The following is a 25,916-nucleotide window of genomic DNA, read 5'->3' on the forward strand; positions in this document are numbered from 1 at the left end:
TATACATGGACCAATCAGGTGACTTAAACTATCAACATGGAGCAAGTTCCCCGCAGTATTGTGCCATCTTATTGAATTGTCTCCCCACTACAGTAGTTGACACAATTAAGACTGATAACAGGGACTGGTCTGAGAACCGCACCAGTCAAATGGCCAGAGCTGTGAGGCACTATTGGAAGGATGGTAGGAAACAGGAAGATTATCCTGTAACTAAAAGAGAAACTGAACGTATGGTCAAGAAGGAGGAACCAAGCTCTGGCTCAGGACCATGGAACCCCCAAATGTTAGCAAGGAATGGAATGGGAGAAATTAGTGTCCCAGACTACCCAGATTATTATTACAAATATACTCCCAATTTAGAACCCATTCCACTGGAACTAAGGGGTAGAAGAAACTTAACCACATTACCTAATCAATGTTACACTTGTGGGGGAGAATGGGACACTGGGGTCGAGCCTGTGAATACGGAGAGGGCTGATTAGTGTTGATCCAAGGATAGGAAAGATTAATAGAATAGCGATAGTAAATAGAAAAAGGACTTGTGAATGACAGAATAGTAATGTATGGGAAAGCATTAGTGCATGAATGGTAACTTGCTTTGTCCCAAGTTTTTCAGGAATTATAGGTTATAGGTTCAATCATGGATAGAGTACAGAGGGATTGACAACGCAGATGGATGGGATTTGCGCCCACAAAAACTCGGGAGGTGAAGACTCATCAGACGGAAATTGTGAAGCTACACCCACAGAAACTCGGGAAGCTTGATTAGATTAGATTAGATTAGATTAGATTCGTTTTATTGTCATTCAGACCTTTCGGTCTGAACGAAATTTTGTTTCCCTGCAGTCATACATATAATTTTTAAAAATGGCAAAAACACACAATCAACACAAATTTAACATCCACCACAGTGAGTTCACCAAACACCTCCTCACTGTGGTGGAAGGCAAAATCTTAAAGTCTCTGTCTCTTCCCCCTTTGTTCTCCCTCTGCGCCGAGGCGACGGTTCAAACTCCGCGGGTGGTTGCTGCCTCCGCCGCAACTCCAGGGCCGAGTCGGGTCTCCGCCGCTGCTGCTGCTGCTGCCGCCACTGCAGCTTCTGTGCCGAGCCGGGTCTCCGCTGCTGCTGCTGCCGCCGCTAGAGCTTCGGGGCCGAGTCAGGTCTCCGCTGCTGCTGCTGCCGCCGCCACAGCCTCGGGGCCGAGTCAGGTCTCCGCTGCCGCTGCTGTTGCTGCTACAGCCCCAGGGCCGAGCCGGGTCTCCGCTGCCGCTGCTGCCGCCGCCACAGCTTCGGTGACGAGTCCGGTCTCCGCTGCCGCTGCTGCCGCCGCCACAGTTTCGGGGCCGAGTCAGGTCTCCGCTGCTGCCGCCGCCGCCGCCACAGTTTCGGGGCCGAGTCAGGTCTCCGCTGCTGCCGCCGCCGCCGCCACAGTTTCGGGGCCGAGTCAGGTCTCCGCTGCCGCCGCTGTTGCTGCTACAGCTCCGATGTCGCCAGCTCCGCCATTAGGCCTCGGCGCAGACGGAGACGGGGAATACGACCGAAGAAAAAGTCGCATCCCCCGAAGGAAGAGACCAAAACATGTTTCTCCCACCCCACCCACACACATACACAACTTAATAAAACAAAATTAACTAAAACATGACAATGAACAAAACGAAAGAAAAAAAACAGACGGACTGCAGGTGGGCCGCAGCTGTTAAGCCAGCACCGCCATCTTAGCCCATTGAAGCCCATGAGATTCTGGGAAGAGACATCATCTTGTCGTTGTTAATAGATTGATAATTCAATAGTCACCCATGTATATCTGGTTATCTAATTATTGGGTTATCATAAATGATGGTTTATCATATATGATAAAAGGAAGGAATGTTAATCCTGGCTAAATTGGAGCAGCCATGGTATTAAAATTGAGTACGGGCTGATGTACTGCTAGGCAATTTTGGTCAAGTTAAATGTGCCTTTGCAGAACTCAGACAAGCTGTTGAAGGGTGCCAGTTTGTCTGTGCCCTAGATAAGAGCTGCAGAGAAAGAATGGAACATCTGCAGAAGTCTTACAATGAGGTGTAAAATGCATTGAACTGATTGGGTCAATGCAAACCAGATATACATAGTTTAAATAATGTTGCAAAGCCTTATTTGGATAGTTGATTGGTTGAAATGTTAAGGGCCTGTCCCACCAGCATGCGATTGCATGCGTCTAGCGCGACCGAACAGAAGCGGAGTTCGCGCTAAGTTTGCGGTAAGTACGCACAAAGTTCGCGCGTGATGTAATTTACGTCAAACCAATCAGCTGGGCAGGAGGCGGGCCGACTGAATTTGGACGTCACACGGCGTCGGGCGGTAACGTCATCGCGCAACGGCACGCCAGGCGGTGACGTCATCGCGCAACGCCACGTGCTAGGCGTACGCCGTCAAGACGCTGCGTACTACGTCCAGACGCTGCATACGAAGTCGAGACGCTGCGTACATCCTCAATTCGGCTGCGGGCCGACAGGCCGTTGGCGCGCGGAGTTTTCGAACAGTGCAAGATTTTTGGAGCCCCGCGCGATGTCGGGACCAGCCCCACACAACTCCATATGCCTCCGCCGATCGAAGTGGGACCGGCCCCGAGAAGCCGTATGCCTCAAGCGACCACGTTTGACGCATGCTGGTGGGACAGGCCCTTTAAGCTTTGTCTGGGTTGCCTGAATCTCAGGGCACATGTTGCATTATTCATCTGTGTTAGCTTATTTCTAGAAGCTCCTTTCGAATACAATGTATTAGTTACTATGTTATTGGGTTGGGGTACTGTCCATCATGTACTGTTGTAATCGATATGTGTTATTGGACTGTACTGAGAACACCCCCATTTAGTTCGGCCCCTCAAGGTTCGGGGACCTAAAAAAGGTAGTTCCCACGAGGTCCTTTGTCGATCTTCTGGAAAACGCTTGGGACTGTGTGACCTTTTGGAGTGTCTCTGCTTGCACAAGGCTGAAAGGGCTTGGCCAAGCAGATACAAGGATCGAACCCGCGGTGGTTAGGTATTGTATAGGGGAAATGTTACTGTGTTTTCCAAAATAAAGTGTAGTTGCTGAAGTGCTTGACTCAGTATTTTATTGACTGAAACTAGACTGTGTCGAGCTTAGAACGAGCTATTTACAACCCTAAAAGGGTCCAGTTTATTAGGAATGCACCTCCCGCTGTTCCATGGGCAAGGTAGTGGAAGAGCTGGTGAACTGCTCACTGGCTGTGCTGAGATGGATCGCCATCCAGGAATAAAATGCCTGCAGTGTATTCCTTTCTCCGTCTTACAATTTCCTCTTATTCCGTTTGCTTTACAGGTATCTCCAGAACGAATATGGTGCGTGTTCCGAGCACTGACGCTCCTGCAGTTGACACTGCGCTTGTAGCCGTCATCTGCAGTGCCCTGACAACAATCCTACTGGCCGTCCTTCTTCTCTGTTTCATCCACTGCAAACGGCTGATTGCAGAAAAGCAGAGCAATGGTAATGCTGCATAGTTGCCTGTGCTGCTGTAATGCCTTATCTGATCTGGCATTAGCTGCTTGCATCTTGCTGCTGCATCCATCTCGGGAACTGTAGAGTACACCACCAGGCTGCCCCACCACTCAATATCATCACGGCTGATCTATGCTGAACTCAACTCCTCTTCTCTGCCTGTCCTTGCCGCCCTCAAATTCCTCTATCTTTCATCTATCTCCTCCATGTATATTTCCGCCCTCCACCCCTCGAGAAAATTCCAGAGATTTACTTCCCGCTGTGAGAACAAATTTTCTCCACACCCCAGTTTCACATCTGATGCGTTCCCTCATTGCAGAGTGGGCTCTCTGCTGATGTTCATTTCTAATGTACATCTTCCTTAGACAGAGATGCAGCCAATCCTTCTTCCCACCACCTATAATGTAGAGGCTATTAAAAGTCAGCCTCACACTACTCATTGTTTGTATATTTAATCTTGTTTTCGGCTATGAACGGTTTATGGGCAGAGCAGCCACTATATTTCAAATATATCTTATTACGAGGAACGCAATAGAACTGTCAGGTGTGGCGTAGGCATTTTATATATGGGTGGTCATTTCTCCTTTATGAAACATTAAACTTCACTTAAGCTTCTTAAAGTTAATGTAAAGTAATTAAAACAAAAATAATAACTTTCCCTTTCAGTTTGTGCATATTGAAGTTTCCACTGAATCCATCTTAGCAATGTCCCTCCTGAAATAGAGTTCATTCATTCCGATTTCTCCTTTTAGGACACCAGAGGCCACCAGTGAATGAGAGAGTCAGAGTGGACTCTTCATCTTCAGCGGGACAGATGGGTGACACCAGCACAGAAGCTTTGATGAAATACAGCCAGAATATCAATGTTGTGAATAATTCAGCACAGCCTTCAGGTAAGAGGGACCTGAATGAAAAAAACATGACTGCAATGGTGCAAGAAAGTGACCTACATCATCTTAAGGGGGTGGGAAAGAGAGGAACAATGAATGTTGATTTTTTCCAGCATTGCTCAAATCCACCCCACTCTGCAACAAAATGTGAAATTCTTTTTATTTTAAAGTTACAAAAGGTTGAAAAGTTATGACGTTTTCAGCCTGTTCCCATTCACTAAAATAATGGATGATGGCCTTGTCCAATTTTCTGCCCAGTTCCCAGACCCCTTTATCCACAAGAGAAATCTCTGCCTTGAATAAGCTCAATGACAGAGGATTGTATTGTAGAGAATTCTAAAGCTTCACCACACTATAGGTGTAGAAGTGTCCCTTCAAGCCCTGATTCGGTAATGGGGCTGTCCCACTGTACGAGCTAATTCAAGAGTTCTCCCGAGTCTCCCCTGATTCGAACTCGGAGAATTACGGTAATAGCCGCTCGTAGGTACTCGGGGCTCTCGTGGTCGTTTTTCAACATGTTGAAAAATCTTCACAAGTCTTCACGAGCTTACCGCGTTTCCCCGAGTACCTGCCGTTAGCGTTACGAGCCGCTAAGAGACTTCCCGAGCTCCGACGTAGCCGCTACGTACATTCTACGTGCTTACCACGAGTTTGATTTTTTTTTTAAACTCGGGAGAGCTCTTGAATTGCCTCGTACAGTGGGACAGGCCCTTAACTCTGATCCCAGGTTTTTGCCTTTCCAGCAGAGAAACGACTGTCAAGCCTTTTTAGAATCTTGTACAATGAAATCATTTATTGATAAAAATGTATTTTTACACAAGATGAATGGGAATTTATATTCAATGAGGCACAATAACATTCTGTGTGGTTATTATGCTTGAACTATCACTGGAGACGTACATATATTTAGAATAACATGCAAACAGAAGAAATAATTTAGCATTTATCCGATCTAGGTTGTCATGCATTTCTCAACTGCTGGCCTGCACCCAAACAGATACTATGTTTAAACTGTGTGCAGTGTTGTCCTAATTAATAGAAAATTAAACGAATGGTCAGCTAATTCCTCTTTACCTGCTTTTCTTTAGCGTGGAAACAGGCCCATCGACCTACCAAATCCGCGCCGACCAGTGATCACCCCCGTACACTAGCACTATCCTACACAATAGGGGCAATTTACAATTTACAGAAGCCATTAAACCTACAAATCTGTCTTTGGAAGGTGGGAGGAAACCGGAGCACCCGGTGAAAATTCACAGTCACGGGGAGAATGTGCTATCTCCGCACAGACTGCGGCCACAGTCAGGATCGAACCCGTGTCTCTGGCGCTGTAAGGCAGCATCTCTACTGCTGCGCCACTGGGCCGCCCTTAATCTGTTCTTGAAGGAAGATGGTTTTTGATTAGTACTTGAGAAATATCCACTGTCATCAAGTAATGTTACAGGGTCTTAATATTCCTTGGAAGCTTAATTGAACATTTTGTTCTTTGGCTGGCACCTCCAAACTGCAGCACCTCTTGCTACACTAAATAACATGATCTAAGGCTGAGGTCTGGTCCCGAGTACCTCAAGTACAATTATTTGCATCAGATGATGAAATGCACTCTCAGATGAACCAAACTAATCATAGATGTTACAAAGAAACATACAAAATAGATGCAGGAGGAGGCCATTCGGCCCTTTGAGCCAGCACCGTCATTCATTGTGATCATGGCTGATCGTCCCCAATCAATAACCCGTGCCTGCCTTCTCCCCATATCCCTTGATTCCACTAGCCCCTAGAGCTCTATCTAACTCTCTCTTAAATCCATCCAGTGACTTGGCCTCCATTGCCCTCTGTGGCAGGGAATTCCACAAATTCACAATTCTCTGGGTGAAAACTTTTTTTTCTCACCTCAGTCTTAAATGGCCTCCCCTTTATTCTAAGACTGTGGCCCTTGGTTCTGGACTTGCCCAACATTGGGAACATCTTTCCTGCATCTAGCTTGTCCAGTCCTTTTATAATTTTATATGTTTCTATAAGATTTGCCCCTCATCCTTCTAAACTCCAGTGAATACAAGCCTAGTCTTTTCAATCTTTCCTTATATGACAGTCCCGCCATCCCAGGGATCAATTTCGTGAACCTACGCTACACTCACTCAACCCGTCCAGGTCACCCTGCAACCTCCGAACATCCTCTTCACAGTTCACACTGCCACCCAGCTTTGTGTCATCCGCAAACTTGCTTGTGTTTCTCCTAATTCCCTCTTCCAAATCATTAATATATATGGTAAACAGTTGCGGCCCCAACACCGAGCCTTGTGGCACTCCAATCGCCATTGCCTGCCATTCTGAAAAGGACCAGTTCACTTCTACTCTTTGCTTCCTGTCTGCCAACCAATTTTCTATCCATGTCAACACCCTACAATACAATACAATACAATACAATTCAATTTATTGTCATTTGGACCCCTTGAGGTCCAAACGAAATGTCGTTTCTGCAGCCATACATTACAAACAAATAGACCCAAGACACAACATAATTTACATAAACATCCATCACATTGCTGTGATGGAAGGCCAAAAAAACGTATCTCTCCACTGCACTCTCCCCCCCTACCCCCAATACCATGTGCTCTCATTTTAGTCACCAGTCTCCCGTGCGGGACGTTATCAAAGGCTTTCTGAAAGTCTAGATACACTACATCCACTGGCACCACTTCATCCATTTTACTTGTCACATCCTCAAAAAATTCCAGAAGATTAGTCAAGCATGATTTTCCTTTCATGAATCCATGCTGACTTGGACTAATCCTTTTCCTGCTATCCAAATGCCCCATTATTACCTCTTTAATAATTGACTCCAGCATCTTTCTCACCACCCAAGTCAGGCTAACTGGTCTGTAATTCCCCGTTTTCTCTCTCGCTCCTTTCTTGAAAAGTGGGATAACATTAGCTATCCTCCAATCCACAGGAACTGATCCTGAATCTATTGAAAATTGGAAAATGATCACCAATGCGTCCACTATTTCTAGAGCCACCTCTCTGAGGACCCTGGGATGCAGACCATCAGGCCCAGGGGATTTATCATCCTTCAGTCCCATTAGCCTACCCAATACTATTTCTCGGCTAATGAAAATTTCTTTCAGTTCCTCTACCCCCTTAGATCCTCTGTCCTCCAGTACTTCTGGGAGATTGTTTGTGTCATAGTGACGACAGATCTGAAGTATCTGTTCAACTCTTCTGCCATTTCCTTGTTCCCCATAATAATTTCACCCGTGTCTGCCTTCAAGGGACCCACATACAATACAATACAATACATTTATTTGTCATTTGGACCCCGTTGAGGTCCAAACGAAATGCCGTTTCTGCGGCCATACATACAAAACAAAATAGACCCAAGACCCAACACAATTTACACAAACATCTTTCACAGCGCATCTTCTCCTCGCTGTGAAGGAAGGCAAAAAAAACATATCTCTCATTTGACTTTGCTATTCTTTTTCCCTTAACATATCTAAAGAAGCTTTTACTGTCCTTTACATTCCTGGCCAGCTTCCCTTCGTACTTCATCTTTTCATCCCGTATTGCCCGTTTTGTTTCCTTCTGTTGTCCTATGAAAGTTTCCCAATCCTCTGGCTTCCGGCTACTGTTTGCAGTGTTATACATCTTTTCTTTTAGTTTTATTCTATCCCTAACTGTTCTTGTCAGCCACGGTTGCCTCCTACTCCCCTTAGAATATTTCTTCCTTTTTGGATTGAAATTATCCTGCGTCTTCTGGATTATGCTCAGAAATTCCTGCCATTGCTGTTCCACCGTCATTCCTGCTAGGATCCCTTTCCAGTCTACCTTGGCCAGCTCCCCTCTCATGCCTTCATAGTCCCCTTTGTTCAACTGCATCACTGACACTTCCGATTTAACCTTCTCCTTCTCAAAATGCAGATTAAAACTAATCATATTATGATCACTAACTCCAAGCGGTTCCTTTACCTCGAGTTCTCTTATCATATCTGGTTCATTGGACAACACTAAATCCAGAATTGCCTTTTCTCTGGTCGGCTCCATTACAAGCTACTCTAAGAATCCATCTCGGAGGCATTCTACAAACTCTCTTTCTTGGGGTCCTGAACCAACCTGATTTTCCCAGTCTACCTGCATATTGAAATCCCCCATCACCACAGTGGCATTACCTTTGTTACATGTCAGTTTTAACTCCTGCTGCAACTTACACCCTACATCCGGGCTACTATTTGGGGGTCTGTAGATAACACCAATTAGTGTCTTCTTGCCTGTGCAATTCCTCAACTCAATCCACAGTGACTCTACCTCGTCAGTCCCTATGTCTTCCCTCGCAAGGGACTGAATTCCATCCCTCACCAACAGAGCTACCCCCCTCCTCTGCCCACCTGCCTGTCCTTTCTATAGGATGTATAACCCTGAATATTAAGCTCCCAGGCCCGATCCTCCTGCAGCCACATCTTGGTAATCCCCACAATGTCATATCTACCAACCTCTAACTGAGCCTCAAGCTCATCTACTTTACTTCTTATACTTCACGCATTCATATACAATACTTTTAATTCCTTACATATCTCACCTTTCACATCGATCCGTATTACACTTGGCCATACTCTCCTATCCCTTTGTGAGCTTCCTTTCCCGTTAATTCTGGGGTCATTAACCATCCCTTTACTGTTTCCCTTTAACTCCGTCCTTGACTATCCCATTTGACACCGCCCCCCCTTGTTCAGTTTAAAACCACCCGTGTAGCAGTGGCAAACCTGCCTGCCAGAATGCCAGTCCCCCGCCTGTTAAGGTGTAATCCGTCCCTTTTGTACAGTTCCCCCTTACCCCAAAACAGATCCCAGTGATCTAAGAATCTAAATCCCTGCCCCGTGCACCAGTTCCTCAGCCACACGTTCAGGTCCCGTATCTTCCTGTTCCTGCTCTCGCCAGCACGAGGAACTGGAAGCAAACCGGAGATAACAACCCTGGAGGTCCTGCTTTTCAGTACTTTTCCGAGCTCCCTAAAGTCACGCTTCAGAATATTCATCCCCTTCTTTCCAACATCGTTTGTGCCGACATGCACTACCACTTCCGGCTGTTCACCTTCGCCCTTGAGGATTTTCTGCACTCTGTCCGTGATATCCTGGATCCTGGCACCAGGAAGGCAGCACACCATCCTCGCATCCCGTCTGTTGCTGCAGAAACCCCTGTCCGTACCTCTCATAATGGAGTCTCCAACTACCATGGCGTTGCCTGACGTCGGCCTCTTTGGTTTTGGCTCAACAACACTTTTTGCTTCGCAACCCATTGCGCTGCTCTGTGCGTCAACGTCTTCTGTCCAGACCCAGCTTCTAAGTGGGTGAACCTGTTCACAAGAGGTACAACACCCGGGGACCTGTGCATTCCATGTTTCCAACCCTTTCTCACCGTCACCCACCTTCTCTCTTCCAGTACGTTAGGTGTAACAATCTTACTGTAGGACTCGTCGAGGAACGACTCCGTTTCTCGGACGAACCGGAGGTCATCCACTTGCTTCTCCATTTCCCCAACACGGTCCTTCAGGAGCTGTACCTGGATGCACTTCTCACATTTGTATCAGCCAGAGGCACCAGCGGTGTCCTTGACCTCCCACATACTGCAAGCATCACACTGAATCAGCTCCCCGTCCAGCGTTTTGCGTAGCCTCCTCAGCGAAGACTCTCGAGCCAAAGACTCACACCTCCCTCACAAGACCGTTCCCTCACAAGGCCGCTCTCTTAAACCCCTGTCCCACTGTACGAGTTCATTCCAAGAGTTCTCCCGAGTTTGCCCTGATTCGAGCTCAGAGATTTACGGTAATGGCCACTCGTCGGTACTCGGGGCTCCCGGGGAAATTTTTCATCATGTTGAAAAATCTTCACGAGTCTTCCCGTGCTTACCTGCCATTAGCGAGTCTTCCCGAGTACCTACCGTTAGCGTTACGAGCCGCTAAGCGACATCCCCGAACTCCGAAGTACCCGCTATGTTCATTCTCCGTGCTTACCACGAGTTTGATTTTTTTTTAACTCGGAGAGCACTTGGAATGAACTCGTACGGTGGGACAGGGCTATTAGAGCAGCCTTGCTTATATTGACTGATAAATTGCCTAATTTACCAATTTACAAACCAAATGACTCAGTTTTAAACTGTTTTTTCTTCTGTGACTTACTCACCTTTCCCAAGGGCTTCAGCCAATCAGTTCTTCTCCCTGCATCTCTTTGTTGCTGCTCGTTCAAAATCCACGTAAGCTCTGGGCTAAGGAAAGTCAAAAGTAAGTTTGATACTCTGTGCCCTATCATTTAGTAGTATGTCTGAGATGTTGGAGTATGCTATATCATTCTGAAACTACAGGCCCAAACTCCGAGCTTTATACCACTGAACGGCAATAAAAATCGGATAATCACCGTGAAGGTCAGAATGTCTGAGCGGAGCAGTGGCGCAGTGTTAAGGGCCTGTCCCACGGGCATGCGACCTGCATGCAGCAAGCGCAACCTAAAAGGCCGGTCCCACCAGCATGCGCCTGCATGCGGCAAGCGCGACCTAACGAGGTCGCTTGAGCCGTACGGCCTCGCGGGGCCAGTCCCACTTCGATCGCAGGAGCCGTATGGAGTTGTGCGGAGCTGGTCCCGACAGCGCGCGGGGCTCCGAAAAACTGATCGTGTTTAAAAATTCTGCGCGGCAACGGCCTGCCGGCCCGCAGCCTCCTCGACGCCGTGTCTCTCACTCGACCTCCGCTTCTGGTTTGGTCGCACTTGCCGCATGCCGTACGGCTCAAGCGACCACGTTAGGTCACGCTTGCCGCATGCAGGCGCATGCTGGTGGGACCGGCCCTTTAGGTCGCGCTTGCCGCATGCAGGTCGCATGCCCGTGGGACAGGCCCTTTAGAGTTGCTGCCTTACGCATCACAGAACCGAGTTCAATCGTGACTATGGGTGCTCTCTGTACGGAGTTTGTACGTTCTCCCTGTGACAGCGTGGATTGTCACCGGGTGCTCCGGTGTCCACCCACCTCCTCTTCACACAAAGACGTGATTATTAACTAGCTTTTATAAATTGTCCCTAATGTGTAGGATTGAACTAGTTTGTAAGGATCGTTGTTTGCCATGAACATGGTGGGCTGAATGATCTGTTTCCATGCTGTATTTCTAATCTAAACTTAAACTAAAGCATACTCCAACATCTCATACATACTACTGAATGATAGGGCGCATTTTTGTCAAGCTGGAAAGGGTGCATAGAAAATTTATGAGGATATTGCCAAGACACGAGGGCCTAAGCTACAGGGAGAGTTTGAGCAGATTAGGGTTTCATTCTTTGGAGCACAGGAGGATGAGGTGTGATCTTATAGAGGCATATAAAATCATGAGAGGAATAGAACTGGTAAACGCACAGTCTTTTGGCCAGAATAGGGGAATTGAGAACCAGAGGACATAGGTTTGAGGAGGGAACGATTAGGTAGGAACCTGAGGGGTAACTTTTTTAGCAAAGGGTGGTGGGTATATGGAATGAGCTGCCAGAGGTTATACTTGAGGCAGATTTATCACAACATCTAAGAAAACATTTGAACAGATACAAGAATAGGATAGGTTTAGAGGGAAACATAGGCAGGTGCGACTAGTGTAGATGGGACATGTTGATCGACGTTGGCAAGCTGGGTTGCAGGGCTAGTTTCCACGCTGTATGACACTCTGACTAAACTAAACATTTAATTGATGGTCCTTTCCCTTTTCGGACTATTAAAAATAAACTTCTAAAACATCAAACATCAAAGTATAAATATCAATACGTAGAAAAAAAAATCCTTTATATTTTAAAAAGTCTTCCCTGAAAGCAACAGCATGGTATTAGATAGGAAAATGGATCTGGTGAGATACTGCAGCACTTTGTGATTGGCTCAAGATTCCCAGCATCTGCAGTTCCACGGGGCCTACGCAAATGGATGTTGGCATTTATTGTAAGGACCTGGAGAATGAAACTCAAGATTTTTTGCTGTGACTGTCTAGGGCTTGGGTGTAAACACTTTGAGTTTGTTATTCAAGGGAGGCTGCATGTGACTTGGAGGCACAGCAGAGGAGGCTCACTGCATGATTTCCGATATTAAGTTAAGGCCAACTTTGAGGGTATGAGAGAAGGTCTCGCTCAAGTTGACTGCAGCAGGTTATTAGAGTGGAAAGGAACATTGGCCAAGTGGGATGTTTTTAAAAGTGTACTGAAGAAAGCTCAGGATGTGTACGTCCCCGTTAGAATGAAGGGCAAAGCAGGTAAATGTAAAAAAGTTTGGCTGACGAGGGAAATTGAGACATTTGTCAAAAACAAGAAGAATGCAAAGGACAGGTATAGGCAGCTGGGATCAAGAGCATCCATGGAGGAGTTTCGGGAACTAAGGAGTAAACTAAAAAAGGAAATCTGAAAGGGAAAATGGGGCCAGGAGATAGCATGAAGGGCAATCCCAAAATATTTTATAAATATATACGGGGGGAAAAGGGTGAGAGAGAGTGGAGACCTCTCAGGAATCAAAACAGTCACCTCAGTGCCGAAGCCACAGGAGACGGGCAAGGTCCTGAATGAGTATTTCTCCTCTGTATTTACCGAGGAGAAAGAAAAAGTAGAATGGAGGAAATTGGAGCAGGCACTGGAAGTGTCTTGAGAGCAGTGAGGGTTACTGTGGAAGAAGGACTGAAGGTACTGTCGTGTTTGAAGGTAGACAAATCTCCAGGGCCTGATCTGATCTATCCGAGGACATTGTGGAATACTAGAGAGGAAATTGCGGGAACCCTGGTTGTCATTAAATACAGGAGAGGTGCTGGAAGACTGGAGGGTGGCAAATGTTGTACCTCTATTCACGAAGGGGTGCAGGGAAAATGCTGGGAGCTATAGGCCGGTGAGCTTAACAGCTGTAGTTGGTAAGTTACTGGAGAGTATTCTGAGGGATAGGATATACAGACATTTGGATGGGCAAGGGCTGATTAGGGTGATTGATTTTTTGAAAACGTGACCAAAACGGTTGATGAGGGCAGAGCTGTAGATGTTGTGTACATGGACTTCAGTAAGGTGTTCGACATGGTACCGCATGGTACGCTGCTCGGGAAGGTTAGATTGCATGGGATCCAATGGAAGATAGCTGAATGGATAGCAAATTGGCTCCATGGAAGGAAGCCGAGGGTAATGGTGGAAGGTTGCTTCTCATACTATATGCCTGTGAATAGTGGTGTGCCTCAGGGTTCGGTGCAGGGCCCATTACTGTTTGGCATCTACATCAATGATTTAGATGAGAACATACAGGGCAAGATTAGCAAATTTGCTGATTATACAAAAGTGGGTGGTTTTGCAGATAGTGAAGATGGTTGTGAAAGATGGCAACAGGATCTGGATCGATTGGCCAGGTGGGCGGAAGAATGGTTGATGGAATACCGAGAGGTGTGAGGTATTGCATTTTGAATGTCAAACAAGGGCAGGACCTACACAGTAAATGGTAGGCCTCTGGGTAGTGTTGTCGAGCAGAGGGATCTAAGAGTACAGATGCATGGTTCCTTGAAAGTTGAGTTGCAGCTAGATAAGGTGGTCATGAAAGTATTTTGGCACTTTGGCCTTCATCAGTCAGTGTATTGAGTATAGATGTTGGGAGGCCATGTTGCAGCTATATATGATGTTGATGAGACCACATTTAGAATATTGTGTTCAGTTCTGGGCACCATGTTGTAGGAAAGATACTGTCAAGCTTGAAAGGGTTCAGGAAAGATTTACGAGGATGTTGCCAGGACTGAAAGTGTGAGCTGTAGAGAGAGGTTGTGTAGGCTGGGTGTCTATTCCATGGAGGACGAGGGGAGGTATTATAGGGGTATACAAGATCATGAGAGAAATAGATCGGGTAGTTGCACAGTCTTTTGCCCAGAGTAGGGGAATCGAGGACCAGAGGACATAGGTTCAAGGTGAAGGGGAAAAGATTTAATAGGAATCCGAGGGGTAACTTTTTCACACAAAGGGCGGTGGATGTACGGAACAAGCTGCCAGATGAGGTAGTTGAGGCTGGGACTATGCCATCGTTTAAGAAACAGACAGGTACATGGATAGGACAGGTTTGGAGAGATATGGATCAAGTGCAGGCAAGTGTGAATAGTGTAGCTGGGAAATTGTTGGCCGGTGTGGGCGAGTTGGGCCGAAGGGCCTGTTTCCACACTGTATCACTATGACTCTAAGGGTTGTTGTCTGAGGAAGGAGGAAGGAAATTAATCTATGATCTCTCAAACAGAAGAATGAAAGGTGACCTCATTAAAATAAGATGTCTGAACAGGATGGAATCTGTGTGGATGTCTCCTTCATGGAGGAGTGTCCATCATGGGGACATTGTCTCTGGATGAATGAACAGTTGTTTAAGACTGCGATGAAGAGCAAATTCTCTTGGGGTTGTAAATCTTCGAAATTCTCTTACCAAGAGAGCTTAGGATACCGAGTGATTGAGATATATCAATGTTGATAGATAGATTTTAGTCTTCAGTGGAGTTCACAAGTTACAGGAGTAGAGTTAAGCCATTCGGCCCAACAAGTCTACTCCGCCATCCAATCATGGCTGATCTCTGCCTCCTAATCCCATTTTCCTGCCTTCTCCCCATGACCTTTGACACCCGTTCTGTTCAAGAATTTGTCTATCCCTGCCTTAAAAATATCCACTGCCTTGGCCTCCACCCTCTCTGGCTATGAGTTCCACAGATTAACTACCGTTCAACCTCACCTTTCTAAAAGAGCACCCTTTAATTCTGAGGCTATGCCCTCTGGTCTTACACTCTCCCACCAGTGGAAGCATCCTTTCCACACCCACTCTGTCTACGCCTTTCATATAACCATATAACCATATAACAATTACAGCACGGAAACAGGCCATCTCGGCCCTACAAGTCCGCGCCGAACAATTTTTTTTTTTCCCTTAGTCCCACCTGCCTGCACTCATACCATAACCCTCCATTCCCTTCTCATCCATATGCCTATCCAATTTATTCTTAAATGATACCAACGAACCTGCCGCCACCACTTCCACTGGAAGCTCATTCCACACCGCTACCACTCTCTGAGTAAAGAAGTTCCCCCTCATGTTACCCCTAAACTTCTGTCCCTTAATTCTGAAGTCATGTCCTCTGGTTTGAATCTTCCCTATTCTCAAAGGGAAAAGCTTGATCACATCAACTCTGTCTATCCCTCTCATCATTTTAAAGACCTCTATCAAGTCCCCCCTTAACCTTCTGCGCTCCAGAGAATAAAGACCTAACTTATTCAACCTATCTCTGTAACTTAGTTGTTGAAACCCAGGCAACATTCTAGTAAATCTCCTCTGTACTCTCTCTATTTTGTTGACATCCTTCCTATAATTGGGCGACCAAAATTGTACACCATACTCCAGATTTGGTCTCACCAATGCCTTGTACAATTTTAACATTACATCCCAGCTTCTATACTCAATGCTCTGATTTATAAAGGCTAGCATACCAAAAGCTTTCTTTACCACCCTATCTATATGAGATTCCACCTTCAAGGAACTATGCACGGCTATTCCCAGATCCCTCTGTTCAACTGTATTCTTCAATTCCCTACCATTTATCATGTACGTCCTATTTTGATTTGTCCTGCCAAGGTGTAACACCTCACATTTATCAGCATTAAACTCCATCTGCCATCTTTCAGCCCATTTTTCCAAATGGCCTAAATCACTCTGTAGACTTTGGAAATCCTCTTCATTATCCACAACACCCCCTATCTTGGTATCATCTGCATACTTACTAATCCAATTTACCACACCTTCATCCAGATCATTGATGTACATGACAAACAACAAAGGACCCAACACAGATCCCTTTCATTATTCTGTAAGTTTCAATGAGATCCCCCCCTCAACCTTCTAAACTTCAGCGAGTGGAGGCCCAGTGCTGTCAAGTTGGGAGTGAACAGGAAAGTAGAAACTGACACCAAACATGAGACTGGGCGACATGATGGAGCAACGGCAGAGCTGCTGCCTTATAGCGCCAGAGACCAGGGTACGATCCTGACAACTGGCGCTGTTTCTACAGAGTTTGTACCTTCTTCTCGTGACTGCGTGGGTTTTCTCCAAGATCTTCGGTTTCCTCCCACACCCCAAAGACAGACAGGCATGTACAAGAACGGAACTCAATACCAAAACATGGAGGGGACGGGGGACACAATTTTTTGGCGGCCACGCGCGCACGCGCACACTCACACACACGTGCGGGGCTTCGGAGGCTCAATCCAGCGCAAAAAACGGCGATTTTAAAATCGGGATCACAAAAACTTGGGGGGGATGTCCCCCACCTCTCAAAACATGGGGGGGACGTGTCCCCTCTGCCCCCCCCCCCCCCCCCCCCCCCCCGGGTTTTCCGCCCCAAGGCATGTAGGGTTATTTGGCTTGGTATAAATGTAAATTGTCTCTCGTGTGTGTAGGGTAGTGTTAGTGTGCTGGGATCGCTGGTCAGTTCCGACTCAGTGGGCCGAAGGGTCTGTTTCTGCGCTGTATCTCTAAACTAAACAAAAAATCTTATTTAATTGCAGAACTGGATTGAGGGGCAATAGAGGCTGCTTCTATTTCTTATGCTCTGTGGTGGAAATGTTCTTGCATGTAAAATCATGCTTTAGATCAGCACTGTCCTCAACAAGTTTCTTGCAAAGCTCTGGGCAAAATGATATTTTAATGCACATAATGCATGATGCATTATGAATACTAAAATGATGAGCTGGGACCTTCTGTGTGAAACGTGCTTGCAGAACATTTGCAGCATCATGTCTCGCTGTGGTCTTAAAGTAGCAGTTTCCTTTGAAACCAACACTTAAATTAGTGGGAGGTACACAAAATTGCTGGGGAAACTCAGCGGGTGCAGCAGCATCTATGGAGCGAAGGAAATAGGCGACGTTTCGGGCCGAAACCCACTTAAATTAGTGGTGCTTCTTTGGTACAGATTTGGCTCCAGGTGGTAGATTGTAATAGAAAAGGGCAGCAGGCACCTCCAATGGCTAGTGGGGTGTTGGTTATCAGGAGAAGCTAAATCACCTCTTTGTACCAGGAGTTGGAATGTCCCTCTCAGTAGTGCAGGAGAAACCCTCAGTCATGTAGATGGCGTATCCTTCCGTTGTCATGGGCCATGCCAGTCTTTAAGTGCGTTTATGCTGTATAATTTCACAATAGCAATGCAGTGCAGGATACATCTATCAATATTGTTCCAATAAACCTAGTGGCCACCACATATTACTGGATTGTACCTACAAGGAGCAGTTGTAATCTTTTCCAAAACACCTTTCGCCCAAATGGAGTTTTCATTCACACGCAGTAAACAGTTTCCAGATTATAGTCCATTGTGACATGGTTGTAAATATGGCACTATACTATAAACATTCTAATCCGGAGGAAATTTTCAGGGGGGAATGAAAAAAGTTTACTTTCTTCTGAAAATAAACAAAAATAAATTGTGTCAGTGGTTACCAGAAGCAGATAAAACCACAGACAGTCACTTCACCTTCACAAGCCCTTGTGTTCTGTTCTTACATTTAGGTTCAACAGATGTGGTTCAGCCGAAAGAAGCACCATTTACATTAAGATCTTGTTTTGTAACCTATCTGTGTCCCTCAGGATTTGATGACCAGGACAGAAGGTAAGCTTGGGAAAGTTCATTTGCCTTTTAATAGGTATCAGAGTGGTCACATTATATGTGTAGGGATCAGTGGCAATGTTGTGAACCAAAGTGGCTGGTGGAATATCATCTTATTCCATTCAAGGAGGTAGGCGGTGATAAATGACATTTCAAAAGCCTTGTTTGCCCAGTTAGACAAGTGGCATGATAACATTTCTAAAAAACGTTTCTCAGGTTATTGGAATGCTAATCTTCCAGTGTTACTTTTATTATGTCATTCTATCAATAAATAGCTGGTTTAGTGATAAGTAAATTATTAAATTTAGTGATAATTGATTGTACTGCTGTTGCAAAATTCATTTCACTTTATTGTGTATGTGATGAATAAATTGATTGATTGATTGATTGAATTACTTTGTGATGCGTCTCATTGTGCATGCATTCTGGCACGTGATGGACTCTGAGTGTGTGGTTAGGTATCGCTATGGTATAGTTGTCTTCTACCAGAAGCTCCTGTAAGTTACTGATGGAGAGCAGGAGGAAACCTCTTTACAACAGACCCCCCCCACTCTCTTGTCTTGTAAGCGACAGAACCTAGCCTTTCAGGTCATGTATTTTCAGGTCATGTATGTTCAAGGGGAAAGAGCTGGTTCAACAATTCCCAGTGACCGGCACACTCACCTCAGCACTTCCTGGCATGTTCATGGAGGATAGACACATAGTGCTAGAGTAACTCAACGTGTCAGGCTTCTTCAGGCTAGAGAAATGTACGGACCCGAAATGTCGCCCATCCTTTTTCTCCAGAGATGCCGCCTGACCCATCGAGTTACTCCAGCACTCTGTGTCTATCTTTGGTATAAAGCAGCATCTGCAGTTCCTTCCTACACACATTCATGGAGGATGTTGTATGAAGAGTGGGGAGATGGATGCCAGCCTCGCGGTGCAGCAGCTGGGTGAAGCCATTCCTTTTGTACAACTGCAGATGAGGATGAGGTTGGGAAGCCTTGAGGTACCCTCTTCAGAAGCTGGTGGAGGTTGAAGTTTACACTACCAGGTCACTGTGTGTGTGTGTACAGCATTGTCCCACCAATTCTGATCTGATGTCTCTCACTGACCACAGATTATGCTGAGATTAGCACTGGAAGATAACTATGTGAGTAGTTGCCGTTATTGTCAAGATCGTATTCTGAAGAGTTCTGCCTCCATATTTTAGCTCAATGTTCACCAGCAAGTTTTGTTTCTTACTGAAGGCACTAACTCAGTTTGTGATCGAGGTTCTATTGATCAGTCATCCTCGAGCATTAGAGGCGAACTTGAATATCAAAACGTGGGTGAGCTTGGTTTAGTTTATTGATACAGTGGAATTCCCTATACCCTCCCCCCTTGACTCCGTCCATGGACACCAACAGTATTTTCAGGTGAGGCAAAGGTTCAGTGGCACCTCCTCCAACCTCATCTACCGCATCCGCTGTTCCAGGTGTGGACTCCTATATATCGGCGAGACCAAACGCAGGCTCGGCGATTGTTTCGCTGAACGCCTCCACTCAGTCCGCCTAAACCTACCTGATCTCCCGGTTGCAAAACACTTTGACTCCCCCTCCCATTCCCACACTGACCTTTCTGTCCTGGGCCTCCTACATTGTCAGAGTGCGGCCCAGTGCAAATTGGAGGAACAATACCTCATTTCGCTTGAGCAACTTACACCCCAACGGTATGAATTTTGACTTCTCTAACTTCAAATGACCCTTGCCTTCCCTCTCTCTCCATCCCACCCGCCCTTCCCAGTTCTCCGACTAGTCTGACTGTCCTTGATTATATTGAATCTCTGCTTTGTCATTACCTTCTCCCAGCTAACAATGATCTATTCTACATTTTCTTTGATCTCCACCCCCTTTGTCTCGTTTTTACACCTCACACTTGCTTATCTCTATCTCCCTCTCTCCCGAGAGTCTGAAGAAGGGTCTCAACCCGAAATGTCACCCATTCCTCCTATCCAGAGATGCTGCCTGTCCCGCTGAGTTACTCCAGCATTTTTTGTCTATCTTCAGTGAAATTCCTGATCTGCATGCTACCCGGTGAAAATATTGTACCCAAAATGGGTGCAATAGATCCTCTTCTGAAGCACATGCAGACAGCCTCCATATTCCGACACCATCTTGCAACTTCCAGGTCTCTATAATGTCCAGTCTTGGTGCGAAGAAATATGCGATTTCTTTCCATATAACCATATAACAATTACAGCACGGAAACAGGCCATCTCGGCTCTTCAAGTCCGTGCCGAACAATTATTTTCCCTTAGTCCCACCTGCCTGCACTCATACCATAACCCTCCATTCCCTTCTCATCCATATGCCTATCCAATTTATTTTAAAATGATACCAACGAACCAGCCTCCATCACTTCCACTGGAAGCTCATTCCACACCGCTACCACTCTCTGAGTAAAGAAGTTCCCCCTCATGTTACCCCTAAACTTCTGTCCCTTAATTCTGAAGTCATGTCCTCTTGTTTGAATCTTCCCTATTCTCAAAGGGAAAAGCTTGTCCACATCAACTCTGTCTATCCCTCTCATCATTTTAAAAACCTCTATCAAGTCCCCCCTTAACCTTCTGCGCTCCAGAGAATAAAGACCTAACTTATTCAACCTTTCTCTGTAACTTAGTTGTTGAAACCCAGGCAACATTCTAGTAAATCTCCTCTGTACTCTCTCTATTTTGTTGACATCCTTCCTATAATTGGGCGACCAAAATTGTACCCCATACTCCAGATTTGGCCTCACCAATGCCTTGTACAATTTTAAATATAAATTACAAATTTAACATTACAATTGTTCATTCATACTTAAGATCCAGTGTCCTGGCAACATTGATTCAATGAAAGTATGGGGCATCACTGCTGAATACAATCACTTACCTGCTGACCCATATGCAGAGTCCATCAGGACCAATTTACACCGTGCTTTCATTTGGTCATTGTCACCATTTCCCCACTTAGCCAAGCGACTAAAGGTGATGGCAGCCCCCCATTATGTTAACCTCTTAGAATAGAACGAATGGATCGACTGGGTTTATATTTACTGGAATTTAGAATGAGAGGGGAACTTCTTGAAACATATAAAATTCTTAAGGGATTGGACAGGCTAGATGCAGGAATAATGTTCCCGATGTTGGGGGAGTCCAGAACCAGAGGTCACAGTTTAAGAATAAGGGGAAGGCCATTTAGGATTGAGATGAGGAAAAACTTTTTCTGCCAGAGAGTTGTGAATCTGTGGAATTCTCTGCCACAGAAAGCAATGGAGACCAATTCACTGGATGTATTCACAACAGAGTTCAGGGGCTGTCCCACTTGGGCGACCGAATCCGCGAGTTCTGGCCAGTTTGCCCTCGACTCATACTGGCAGCATGGTCGACACGAGGTCGTAGGAGGTCTTTGTAACTCTCCTTCATGCTCGAGAGTGGTCTCCGCCTACTCGAGGCCTCAGCTAGGTCGCGGCCTATTTTTCAACATGTTGAAAAATGCCCGCAAATAAAAAAAGGTCGCCATGGAAAAAAATCAATACTTTTTTTACTCGTAGGTTTACTCGTGGTAGGTTGGCATGTTAGTCGTAGGCAATTGAGGGTAGTCGAAGGTAGTCATAGATAGTCTTCATCATAATCAAAGGGAGGTCGAAGGAGATCGAAGGAGGTCGTCTTCACTCTCCACTATTCGGTGTCCAATTTTCCCGAAGTTAGTTGTAGCTAGTTGTAGTTAGTCGAAGCTGGTCTTCAACATAGTCGAAGGAGGTCGACGGAGGTCTTCTTCATAGTCGAAGGAGGTCTTCAACCTGACATTTTTTTTCAAACTCCTAAACTCTTCTAAACTCGCCAATTAGGTCACCCAAGTGGGATTGCCCCTTTAGATATCGCTCTTAGAGCTAATTAAGTCAAATGATATGAGGGAAAAAGCAGGAACGGGGGACTGATTCTGGATGATCAACCATGATCATATTGAATGGCAGTGCTGGCTCGAAGGGCTGAATGGCCTACTCCTGCACCTACATTCTATGTTTCTGTTTCTGAAGGTTGGAAGAGTTACTTCAGCAATCATGGAATTTGTGGAGCTCCCTATATTGTTATAGGTCATCAGGGCAAATCAGGAAGAAAGGATTTTTCTATTGAAGAGACCTAGATGGAGTCACACAACATTGCAACAGGCCATTCAGCCCACCTTTTCATGCTAACCATCAAGTACCCATGTACTAACCCCATTTATCAACACTAAGTCCCTATCCTTCTATGTCTTCATGATTCTTCATTAAAACAAGAATGAAGTTGACGTACTTCTGGACATTGTTTTCAGATATGTCACAAAAGCCACGAAGAATTAACAGGTGGTATTTACCTTTTGATTAACTTCAATCAAACAGACACTGGCAATAAATATTCAGGTTGTTTCATCAGACGGAATGAAACTATTGTTGACCTTTGGTTGCCCTGCTTTAAATGTTATTCAACAACAGATTAACTGGTCTGAGCATGTGGTTAATAGAATGTTCCTTTTGTGTGTAACCTCGGGATACTTAATACAGATACGATGTGAACCTTTTGGAATGTCCAGCCCCTTGGGTTCTGGCCATCATCTTAGAGCCTGTTCTCATCTAAAATAATGTTTTCCTAGTAGTCGTCTAATGCTGTACTGCAGGTACAGAAGGCAAAAGCGTAGTGTTAGCTCTACGGAGCACTCCATGATGCCACGATTGTTTTTAATGGTATTGCAGTATCATAACTCCGCAACTGTATCTTTCCGAGCTTCAGATTCATTGTCTTAAATACTCCTTGCCTCACTTTAGTGGAACCAAGATTTTTTTTCCAAATCTCCTTTGGAATCTTAAAATGGTGGATATCCACTTGTGTTCCAGGCAGCATGCATATCTTTGGAAGAATGGAGGTGATTTTAACCACCTAATTTTATGACATCCCATTTCCCACCCCCGCCGTGTCTTAACATTTTCTTTCAAATGTAGGATCAATGCAAGGGAAATGTAAACTGGCTAACCCACACATTGCGATGGTGATCAGATCTTCCATTTTCTGGATGTCAGTTGAAGGAGCAACATTGGCCAGGATAAATCTGCTATTGCTCTTTGAAACACATCTGTCAGTCTTGGAGATGAGGCCTTCTCCATGATGCGTTCAGTCCATGCTGACCATTGATCACCCATACACTAGTTCTATGTTAAAGAAGGAACTGCAGATGCTGGAACAATCGAAGGTAGACAAAAATGTTGGAGAAACTCAGCGGGTGAATCTATGGAGCGAAGGAATGGGTGACGTTTCGGGTTTAGACCTTTCTTCAGACCGTTCTAGTTCTATGTTATCTCGCTTACGCGAACTACACACTAGGAACAATTTGCAGAAGCCGATTAACCTACAAACCAGCACGTTCTTGGAATGAGGGAGGAAACTGGAGCCCCAGGAGAAAACACATGTGTCACAGAGAGAATGTACAAACTCCACACAGACAGCAACCCTAGCCAGGATTGAACCCAGGTCTCTGTCACTGTGAAGCAGCAGCTGTGCCACTGTTTTAACCAGGTAGAAATTCCCTTTTGAAAGATGTTACCTCAAATTTCCTCAGTAATGAATTTAATCTCTTGCAAAGGTAGACAAGAATGCTGGAGAAACTCAGCGGGTGAGGCAGCATCTATGGAGCGAAGGAATAGGTGACGTTTCGAGTCGAGATTTTTCTTCAGACTGATGTAGGGGTGGGGGGGGTGGGAAGAAGAAAGGAAGAGGTGGAGACAGTAGGCTGTGGGAGAGCTGGGGAGGGGGGGGGGGAAGGAGGGAGAAAGCAAGGACTACCTGAAAATCAATGTTCATACCTCTGGGGTGTAGACTACCCAAGCAAAATATGAGGTGCTGCTCCTCCAATTTGCAGTGGGCCTCGCTCTGGCCATGGAGGAGGCCCAGGACAGAAAGGTCGGATTCGGGATGGGAGAGGGAGTTGAAGTGCTGAGCCACCGGAAGATCAGGTTGGTTATTGCGACCTGAGCGGAGGTGTTGGGCGAAGCGATTGCCATGCCTGCGCCTCGTCTCACCGATGTAGAGCAGTTGACACTGAGAGCATTGGATGCAATAGATGAGGTTGGAGGAGGTGCAGGTGAACCTCTGCCTCACCTGGAACGACTGCTTGGGTCCTTGGATGAAGTCAAGGGGGGAGGTAAAGCGACAAGTGTAGCATTTCCTGCGGTCGCAAGGGAAAGTACCAGGGGAGGGGGTGGTTTGGATGGGAAGGGACGAATTGACCACGGAGTTACGGAGGGAGCGGTCTCTGTGGAAAGCCTAACGGGGAGGAGATGGGAAGATGTGGCAAGTGGTGGGATCCCGTTGGAGGTGGCAAAAATGTTGGAGGATTATCTGTTGTATGTAACGGTTGGAAGGGTGGAAGGTGAGGACAATGGGGACTCTGCCCTTGTTACGTGGGGGGATGGGGAGTGAGAGCCCCCTAAGGGGTACAGAGGAGACCCTGGTGAGAGCCTCGACGAGGGGAACCCACGTTCCCTAAAGAATGAGGACATCTCTGATGCCCTGGTTTAGAACACCTCATCCTGGGAGCAGATGCGGTTTAGATGGAGGAATTGGGAGTAGGGGATGGAGTCCTTGCAGGAAGCAGTGTGGGAAGAAGTGCAGTCCAGTCCCACCGTAAATTGGAGGAGCAGCACCTCATATTTTGTTTGGGTAGTTTACATTATCTTCCCCAATTTCAGGTAGTCCTCGCATTCTCCCTCCTTCCCCTCCCCTTCCCAGCTCTCCCACAGCCGACTGTCTCCACCTCTTCCTTTCTTCTTCCCGCCCCACCCCTGACCCCCATATCAGTCTGAAAAAGGGTCTCGACCTGAAACGTCACCTATTCCTTCGCTCCATAGTTGCTGCTAAGTTTCTCCAGCATTCTTGTCTACCTTCAATTTTTCCAGCATCTGCAGTTCTTTCTTAAACATTTAATCTTTTGCAAAGGTTCTTCATTCTATAGCCTTTTGCTTCAGGGGTAAGTGCACTGCCACTATGCCACACCTGATACCTGTACATGGTCAAGTTAGGAAGGATTCATTGATTTATGCCACTTCCTTCATTTTTTATCAAAGTTGATGCATTTTGCAATCTTGGCGGTTCCTTTAGATATCTGGCCACTGAACCTCCAACCGAAGATCAGATTCAATGCCAAACACGAATATGTCAATGTACTGTAAATTTTCCATTGCTTGATTGTGACAGGTAACTCGGTTTAACTGGAATGGCTTTAATAGATGACTTTAGGTAGGTTAATTGATTAGTTATGGGCCTGTCCCACTTAGGCGACTCTTTAGGCGACTGCCAGGGACTAATTTTAATGGAATCCACTTACGACACCTGGCAACAACCTCCGACAGCACCTACGCCAACCTCCGCCAACCTACGACCGCAAAATTGTTACCATTGTCATCTGTCGAAAATGTTGCGGAAGTCACCTGTAGTCGCCCAAAAAAATCACCTAAGTGGGACAGGCCCATAAAGGTGTCAGGGGTAATGGGGTGAAGGCAGGAGAATGGGGTTGGAAGGGAAAGATAGATCAGCCATGATTGAATGGCGGAATAGACTTGATGGGCTAAATGGCCCAATTCTGCTCCTGGAACTTATGAATTAACAAACACGTGATTTTCCTCCTTGCGCCTGTGCAGTATCAGATAGAAGAAAATCTCAATTGGAGTGCAGCAGTAAATTGATCTTCAATTGCTTAATTAGTAAATTACTGTTTGCATAAATATGATCTAAAAATAACATACAGTATTACAAATTATGTTCATCATTTTCTAAAGATAAATCACTTAAGATTAGACATGGGTGTCGGAAATTTCGAACTTCTGAAATATGAAATATTTTGGGTTGG

General features: G+C 45.8%; 1 protein-coding gene across 3 annotated transcripts in view; it reads left to right on the plus strand.

Annotated features, from left to right (window-relative positions):
* Positions 1–25,916, plus strand: part of LOC116978854 (tumor necrosis factor receptor superfamily member 27-like) — an 86,216-nt gene that overhangs the window by 48,047 nt on the left and 12,253 nt on the right. For all 3 annotated transcript variants that reach the window (XM_033030097.1, XM_033030100.1, XM_033030099.1), the window contains exons 6-8: positions 3,322–3,486; positions 4,251–4,391; positions 17,937–18,036. In XM_033030097.1, the coding sequence (XP_032885988.1) occupies positions 3,322–3,486; positions 4,251–4,391; positions 17,937–18,036 (406 nt within the window). The remainder of the gene's footprint in view (positions 1–3,321; positions 3,487–4,250; positions 4,392–17,936; positions 18,037–25,916) is intronic.

This window comes from Amblyraja radiata, chromosome 12, assembly GCF_010909765.2.
Source record: "Amblyraja radiata isolate CabotCenter1 chromosome 12, sAmbRad1.1.pri, whole genome shotgun sequence".
NCBI classification, from domain to species: Eukaryota; Metazoa; Chordata; class Chondrichthyes; order Rajiformes; family Rajidae; genus Amblyraja; species Amblyraja radiata.